Source organism: Cibotium barometz, chromosome 30, assembly GCF_041138505.1.
Source record: "Cibotium barometz isolate CiBa-2024 chromosome 30, ASM4113850v1, whole genome shotgun sequence".
NCBI lineage: Eukaryota > Viridiplantae > Streptophyta > Polypodiopsida > Cyatheales > Cibotiaceae > Cibotium > Cibotium barometz.
Genome location: NC_141075.1, coordinates 13479458 through 13488357, shown reverse-complemented (window position 1 = coordinate 13488357; position 8900 = coordinate 13479458). Strand labels below are relative to the sequence as shown.

Genomic DNA, 8900 nt, shown 5'->3' with positions numbered 1-8900 from the left:
CCACTCAAGTTGCCATAAGACAGTGATAATGCGTGTTCAAGTCAAGAGCTTACCTTAGCCTTGTTGAAGCACGTGTTATTGGGTCTTACCTTAGAGCTATAAATTGTAACTTTCCTATGTGGGTGCGCTAGCTCATCTAGCCTCACACCCTCACTCTGTTGTCCCACTAGAATGCTCTTTTGCTAATGGATGAAGGTAAAGCTCTCTATGCCTATATTAAGGCAAAAAGAGATAGTCCTTCACAATGGTTCTCTCTCACAATAGGCAAAGAATGTAGGGGAAGGTAATGCAAGAAGACAACCTACAATCAAACCTATTTAGCATGCATCCATCAAGCAAGATTAAATGGCATACAAGGAAGCAAGAAGAGGGAAGAGGAGAACTCACAAGTAAACTATTACAAGGGAACAATTGTGTATTGCTTATTGTCAAAAATGACTTATTCACAAATGACTAGCTATTACACTCGGCAAGACAAACTTAAAATCAATACGGTCTCTATTACTAGTCTTAAACAACCATGTACACGGAGTTCCTATTTGACATTAAGCAGCATAAGACCGCTTTTATATGTTCGAATGCCGTCTTACAAAAGATGAGTGCCCATTCGAGTGGGTAAGATGACAAAGCACCTTATTGTAGGTCGGGCGAGTGAAACCATGTTAAACTACGTAGTGGTTAATAATGAGGCATGATGTGATATGGCAAACCTACCCCGCCCACACTAGGCGTGGCTCTCCACCAGTTGTAAGAAATTTAAATAGATCAAAAATTTAACCTTGGGACAACATTGCCTTGTCCATCCCCTAATCTGCATCTATTCATGAGTTGGAGTTTCTTGAGGCTTTCCTCAACCATAGCATCGTAGATCGGAACTTTCTTGGATGAGCCGTGGGCCATTGTGGTTATTTTGTTCATATGCATGAGTAGCCCGGTTTGAATACGGTTCCCTTGCCTCATGATGGCAATTGTATGGTCAATCTTGGGTATCCATGGTCCAAAAGCAAACTTCCAAGCATGACACAAGTTACCCTCAAAGAGCAGAATGTTAAAAAAAAACAGAGCTTTAAGATAGCAATGTGTACATTCATGTCTTCCAGGTAAGAACATCCCTCTTTGATCACAAAAATTCTCGAGCTCACATGGCGTTCATTATGCATGCAATATCAACGTTTCCTCTCCCTTGACTTCCCTTGTCAAGCATGTGATACACTTCCTAGCTTCTTCTTACTCTCTCTTCAAATCAGTTTTTACAATGAACAAATTAAGAAACTCCCATCAATGGCAAGATGATTAATACTCCTAATGCTAAATCATGTGTAGAGATCAATGCTTGCTTTGAATCCACCCTAGGAATGGCTTTCAAAACTTTGAATGCACGAGAATGCAAATTTGTTTCATAAAGACCATCTATGTGTTTGCTTTGGCACCTAGACACCAGTTCAAATCCCTTATCGTGGTGCATTATGGCTTCATTATGGTTGGAAGATTTGAGCATCCTACGATATTGGTGGTTTACATGTGCCACATCTGTTTTTGGATCTTTGGATGATATTGAATCATCACCTTCATCAGATGGGCATCCACTCCAGAACGAGATTGCCCCGCCATGCAGATCAAGCAAGACTTGCCAAAATGTTGCAGGGACGCATGCAAATAGAGAGACCTCGTCAAAAGCTGTCCACTAATTGTTATGATCACAAGGGCAACTACAGGTCCTCTATTATGACTATACAGGTTACATCAAAATTACATCATGTGCAAAGGTGGATACTACCAACGTTTTGTTGATTCATATCCATGCTTCCTAACCTCTTACCAAGCAAGCATTCAACATTGAAGACACAAACATAATGTAGACAAACATACAACAAAAAGAGAAAAATCATGTTGATCTACAGCGAGGATGATTGGAGATAAAAAAATAGAGTTAGATATGAAAAAGTGGTTATGTGGAACAAAAGAACATATGAATGGATGCATGTACATCATGCAAAACACATGTGGTTTATAAACTTTATTTCACCTTCTCTCCACATATGGGGAACAAAAGAACATATGGATGGATGCATGTACGTCATGCAGAACACATGGTTTATAAACTTTATTTCACCTTGTCTCCACATTACCCATACAACTTCCCGCCACCCAACTTCTCGAAGCAGGTTAGATGAACCTGGCAGTTCGTCTAACCTGCTTATCTCCATAATCCATACAACGAAGAACGAGTTGTTCATACTAGTAATTGCTTTATTGCTGGCATCTTTCCACCGTTTCATTTGAGCTACTGCCATTTTGCAGATTGGCTGGACGTTCCTGCTGTTGAGTTGAGTGACATGATTGAGATTGTAAACATAATCTCATTCAGAGCGCATTTCTCTCCCCTTCATGGTGATATATAGTGCCCTCCACATGGTAGAAGCATATATAGGTGTCATTGTGTGCTTTGCCACAACATTCCCCTGCTCAATTTAAACCAAGGAATTTCATGCTGGGTACACATATGTTGAGAAGAAGACATAGTCCAAGCATATGAATAATTGGCTTGCACTTATGTTTACTGTTAAAGACACTCATATACATGGTTCTTGTAATGAAGAAGTTGATAAAAAGATTTAGAGGACCAATCATGAATGGTGACATGTTATCGAAGAGAGACATGTCAGGCCTTAAAGGCCATGGAGACTATGCTGATTCTTTCTACAAGTATTCCAGTACCTTGCACGAGGGCTGCTGTCACTTCAGAAGAAGTTACATTCAGGACCTATGATTAAGGTCCTGAATGTAAGATTCCAAAAGTTTAGTGTGATGATAAAGACCTGAAAGAAATTTTTAAAAATGCAGCATCCTGCTTGTTGGATGGGTGGCATCTGTTTGTGTGAATGCCCCTCACTGGATCAACTTGTTTACGTAGGAGCTATAAGTGTTTTATTTGTGTCTGCCGTAACGGTTACTGATGAACCCATGAGTTCCAATTCACCCACTAATTGGAGTACAGGGCATTTCATTACTTTGGGAGCTTGTACGGGTCTTTCTTCACTATTAACCATTATGATTAATAGTACAAAATGGTCTAATATATGTTTCATTAATCGATCGAAGATTCTTGTGGGAGAGACCCCGGGTGAATAACGTCCAAGAACTTGGATATCAATAGCAGTCACTAAGCCAATAGCAGTCATGGTAAAACATTACTTTGTGTTTATCAGAAAGCTCCATTGCAACATGCCTAAAGTGCTTTATCAAGTACAAATTATTACCCAAACCAGCCATCAGTGTGTTGGACTAAATAAACAACCTAATAATTTCACAGAGACCAAGAAAACAATTTCCTCTTTCCTTCACAACAAAGCACATCATTGACCATACGTGGCTGCACATTCCAGAATTTAAACAGCCTTCTATAGGCAAAGAATCGTTGCTACATGACAACACACAACAACATCAACTATCTCAAGCTCTGCACATACAGGTGCATCCTTGGTGTACCACCTTATGGCATATCCATGTGCATGAGTTAAAAAGAACGTTAGTGTTCATGTTCGGGGCCCTTTGTGTTATGTTCTTGTCCTGCAACTACATCCAAGACTTGACAAAGATAGTACTCACTCTCAAGAAGGTGGAGGCTCTAGGATTCCATTATAATGAGAGTGAGTACTATCTTTTCCATTACTTGAAGGATCCTCTGCCTGTGCCCTTTCATTCATAGATTGACTTGCAAAGCCGAGACCCATCTTTGAGAACAAGCTTACAGGTGTTTTGATAAAGGGAAAACGTGATACATTCCCTCCACTTCCGTTTGATGCAGAGGTCTCCAGCAACCCAGGGTCGGGACTTACTGCAGAAGTAGATGCACCACCGAACAGAGCACGGTATGCGACTTTACTTGCTGACACCACTTCAGTCTTTGCCTGCCTCAGCTGCACAATGAAGCAAAAACAATCTTGGAGTAAATTGTTTCAAAACTATAAGTTTTTTCGTACCAATAATCCAAATCATACCCGTTTCATTGTTGTTTCTGCAACTTCAACTGCAGTTTCTCCAGCATTTGCAAAACGGTTGACCCAAGCTGGCACAACGGTTGACATTCTCTTGTAAGCAAAACAGGTTAACATCAAAAACACGAAGTACACAAACAAAACACCAAGTACAGGTTCCAACAAACCCCCTTGGGCACATTTCCATAACTTAACTGAACAGCAATACAAAATCAGCTCGACAAGACTCCTTGTTACAATGGAAAAAGGCTTATTGGCTCCTAAAGCTGATTCTCACACGTGCTATTTATTGCTCTTGCACGCAGTTCCCTTCATAGTTGGTGTGATGAAAAAAAATTAGAGATATTCGAGCATAGGTCACAATGGTTCAGAGTAGGATAAAATCCTCGTGAAAGGGTTATCAGTGCATACATAGAATCATAACTTTGGCTCCCATTACCTTCACGTGTCCTCGACTTCCTTACAGCAATAGCCCACCTTTATTTAACATACCCCAAGGCCCACAAGGTTTAAAACTTTATTCGCATGCAGAAGAGTGTAAGACCTAGCTCACCCGTAAGGTATTCGATTCACCTCTCGTTTGGCCTGACAAGATCCCGTACTCCTCCTGCATTTACCCTATTCATGGCATGGCTACTTGGATATCTTAACATAAAAAGAAGGGGCAGCTTCATCAAGCCTTGTCCACAGTGCACACACATGCTCCAAACATCAAATATTTACAAAATCCCAAACAAATAAAACTGTACATGTGTTTTGTCAAATTGTACATGTGTGCGAGGACTTCTTCTTTGGATCCAGAATGCAACATGTCAATCGTAGTTGTAAGGGCCTAGCGTGGGTGTTTTGCAAGGAGTGGAGCCCTTGTGGTATCAAGGGTCGATGATCTGGAAGCTGGTTATGAAAGTGCATAGACCTTAGAGGGCTTAGGCCTCTAAGTGGATAAAATGAAAGCAGAAAGGTTGAAGCCACCATGGAGAGAAGAATGATGAAGGTCATACTGATCATTTTGGCCAGCCAATTAGAAGCTATGAAGGCCATGTGAAAGCATGGAGTAATCGAAGTCCACGAGGGCTGCAGGTCTTAAAGAAGCCGTGTGCTACTGATGGCTTCTAACACGAAGTGTGCGATTTGGGGGCTGCCAGGCATAGTTACCATGGAACGGGAACGTTCCGGGAACGTCGGATGCTGGAACAGGAGCGGGAGCGGGAACGGGAACGGGAGCGGATCGGGAACGTCGCGGAACGCCACGTCATATGACATGTCGGCATTTAGGACTAAAATGACAAAACATTTAAAATATCCAAGATTAAACTTTAAAGTCTTAAACATTAAAAATTTGAAGAGTCCAGACTCCAAATAGAAACTGAAAAGAAAGTACATCGCATGTGGAATCTGGATATATAGAAACTGAAAAAGAAAGTACATCGCATGACAAGTACAAAACTAGCCTCAAGGGCCAAGGTAACTGGTGAGTCAAAGACTAGTCATCAGCAAGTGGGATCTCATCCTCCTATCCAGGCTGTCCCTCAGTCTGCTCATCCTCATGCTGCTCCACATCATCGTCTCCCTCTGGCTGATCCTCACCATCATTGTCATCAAGATCAAGGCAAAATCCAATAAATGGCTCTGGAGTACACTCAGCCCTGAACTTGTTAAGCAAACGCAAGTTTGCATTAACAAATACAAGGTCATTTGCCTTCTGGACACCAAGCCTGTTCCTCTTCTTGCTTGCAATGTTTCCAAAACTGCTCCATAAGCGCTCACATGGCGAGGAGCTAGCACCCTGGCTAAGCACTCGAATGGCCAATCTTTGCAACAATGGTGTATCTGCCCCATAATCCTCCCACCACCGTGCACTGGATATCTTGAACCTATCATTCTGTGCATCCTGCAAAGCGAAGAGGCCTCTCTTTTGTCGATAGAAGGAAAGGTCTTCACGAACCCTCCTCCTATCATCTGCACTGGGTACAAGCTTCCTCAAGATATCCTCCCAACCCTGCACAACCTCTGCATCTGTCTCTTGTCCTTTGCCTTGAAATTCTGGATCCACCACAAATGCAGCAGCCTCTAATGCAGAGTGATACTCTGTCCACCTGCTTGTCGCAAGACGAGATAGCTCCTGTCTCCTACCCCCATCCAAAGTCTGTAGAGATAGGATTCTCTCAATCATCCTGTCCATCCCCTCATACACCTTGCCAATGCAAGGCTCATCTCCATCAAGAAGCCTCAACATAAGAATGATTGGCCGCACAACCTGCAACAATACCTCAACAGTGTCCCAAAAAGTGTCATCAAGCACAATGGACCTGCATCGAATACCTGCCACTGAGGTACGCTCTCGCCATGCATCCCACTCCTCACAAACTACAAGCTGCCTCAAATGATTCTTCACTTCAAAAAGACGCTTTAGCATAAGGAAATTATATGCAAAGCGTGTATCTGAATACTTTAAGAGATCCTTTGGGGATCTCTGTCGATATACAGCCAAAATGTAGTGGTGGCGAGTGATAAATGAAACAATGTGATTGCCCATTTCAATACTGCATCTTACCAATATCTTTGAGGAGATTGTTGAGCCCATGTGACATGCAAGGAGTGAAGCAAATATGTGGGTACCTATCCTCAATGATCCTCCCTGCTGCCCTGTTTGAGTTCTCTCCATCAGAAACAAACTGGATGACATTATTGGGACCCACGTACTCAATGGCTTCACTCCAAATATTTGCCAATCTCTCTGCAGTTTTGCCCGCCTCTGAATTGTCAATAGCTTTAATAAAAAAGCTACATCCTCTGGAGTAGGCAAGGATACCCTGAATGGAGCGGCTCTAGGTGTCACTCCAACCATCACCCATGATAGTGACGCCACATCTACGCCATACATCCTGAATGGGTCCCAAGGCATCCTCTATGGCCGTCCTCTCTGTGGCTAGAAGTGTAGTGCGCAATGCCTCGGATGAAGGTGGAGCATAGCCAGGTCCGAAAGAAGCAATCTCCTTCACCATATCTGCAAAGTATGGGTTGCGGGCCTTTACCAAAGGAACATCTGCAGCATAAAAGAACCGTGCCACTGATGCATCTACTTGTGCCCTCCTCCCAGGGTGCCATGATGCCACAAGACTAGCCTGCACTGGACCTCGTGAAGCCTGGGTCTGGGAAGCATTTGTTCCATGTGCGGATGGCTGTGGAGCAGCCCCAAATAATGGAGTAGATGCACTCGCTGAAGATGCCACGCCTGCAGGTGTAGCTGATGATGATGTACCTCGAGGATCAAGAACAGAGGGCCGACTCCCTGCTGCATCAAGTCTATCTGCAAGTGCCTGCAATCGTATGATATCTGCTCCTGACACTATAGGGCAAACAGAAATGCCTTTGCCTCTAACCCCCAACAAATGGGCTCGCACACGATCCGTGCCTCCAGTCTTAATGGATCCACAAAAGTGGCACTTCCACTTGCGTGACCCTCCTCCTCTTGCACTATCATATCTGGACACAAGATCCACCTCATTCCACCAAGGGGATCTGTTTTCTGCATCTATGCCACGAGGAGGTGCCATTGAAATTGATAAATGGCTGAAAATTAAAAAAACATGCAAAATGCCCTTGCATGAGACATAAGTAAAGTGTCCACAAAGTGGAAAAAAACGCAGCAAACTAGAATCTCCAAAATCCAATGTTCATTGCGTAAATTTTAAATCTTACCTGCTGAGTGCTCAAGACTCGAGTCACGAGTGCCACCCGAGCAAAAGAAGGGGCCAAGAGGAGGTAGGGAGAGTGACAAGTGTGCACTGTGCAGTCTGGGGCAGCCAACTTGCCAAGGCTCGGTAGGGAGAGTGTGGGGCAGCCTGCAGGCCCGGGCAGCCAAGAGGAAGGTGGAATGGAGAGTGTGCCTGTAGGCTGTGGGGCAGCCAAGGGGGGCCGGGGCAGCCAAGGTTGAAGGGGGCAGCGTGGAGTGGTATGGAGAGCAGCCAACGTTGCAGGCGCAGCCAACGAAGCAGGCGCAGCCAACGAAGCAAGCGAAAAAAGCGAAAAACCGCCGTACGCTGGGAAAAAAAGGCCGCCGGCGACTAGCGAAATGACACTTTTTCCGGAACGCCCAGAGCGTGCGTTCCGCCCTAGCGTTCCGGCGTTCCGACTTGCGTTCCGCCACGCTCCCCGGCAACTGGCCCGTTCCGGCTCCCGTTTCCACGTTCCGGGCACGCCATGCGATTCGGAGCGGCGTTCCGGCGTTCCAGGAAAGGCGGAACGCCGTTCCGCGGTAACTATGCTGCCAGGACAAGAATCAACAAAAGAGGCCTGCACGTCAGTGAGGTGTGTATAACAGAACTGGGGAGTTGTTTTTGTTTGTTAGAATGGTTCCTAAACCTGCACAGAAGGGTTTTACCCCACCAGAGCCACTGTGACAAGTACACCGAACTCTTTCAAATTTTCCCGTCACACTGGTTCTCCAACCACCAAACGGAACCCCTTTTATAATATAAACACCCCTACCTACTGGTTGGACAGTGATCAGCCCCTTTCTTTATTCTGACAGCAAAGACTTATTCTGATTGGCCTGCAATTTTGGAACTCCAAAAACAAGCTGCATGTCCATCCAACTTAAATGCCCAATACCCCATTATCTGACCAAGCCCAAGCAGCCTGTGTAAGAAGAGAAACCTTGCAGCTTCGGATGAAACCCTATCTTGTAGCCTACCTCACAGGAAGCAGATGACAAGCCACCAGAGGGAACCAGCCCGTAAATTTCTATAATAACTTGCTGAACTTCATGGAGAAATCCACATGTGAAATGGGCAAACAAGTAGTAATGGTCAGTTTATAAAAAAAAAAGAAACTAAAAGAAGAAGCAACCTTCATTAGAGCTCCTCTTGAAAATCTAGTGACTGAGCCAGCCCATAAATT

The 8900-nt window shown here is 44.2% G+C and overlaps 1 protein-coding gene across 1 annotated transcript in view; it reads right to left on the bottom strand.

Moving 5' to 3' along the window:
• Nucleotides 1–3404: 3404 nt before the first annotated feature.
• The window catches only part of LOC147621185 (uncharacterized), a 53836-nt gene continuing 48340 nt past the window's right edge, over nucleotides 3405–8900 (bottom strand). The window contains exons 3-4 of the mRNA XM_086823912.1: nucleotides 4002–4069; nucleotides 3405–3920 (exon numbers count right to left, since the gene is read on the bottom strand). Coding sequence (XP_086680038.1) covers nucleotides 3612–3920; nucleotides 4002–4069 — 377 coding nt within the window. The 3' untranslated portion in view covers nucleotides 3405–3611. The remainder of the gene's footprint in view (nucleotides 3921–4001; nucleotides 4070–8900) is intronic.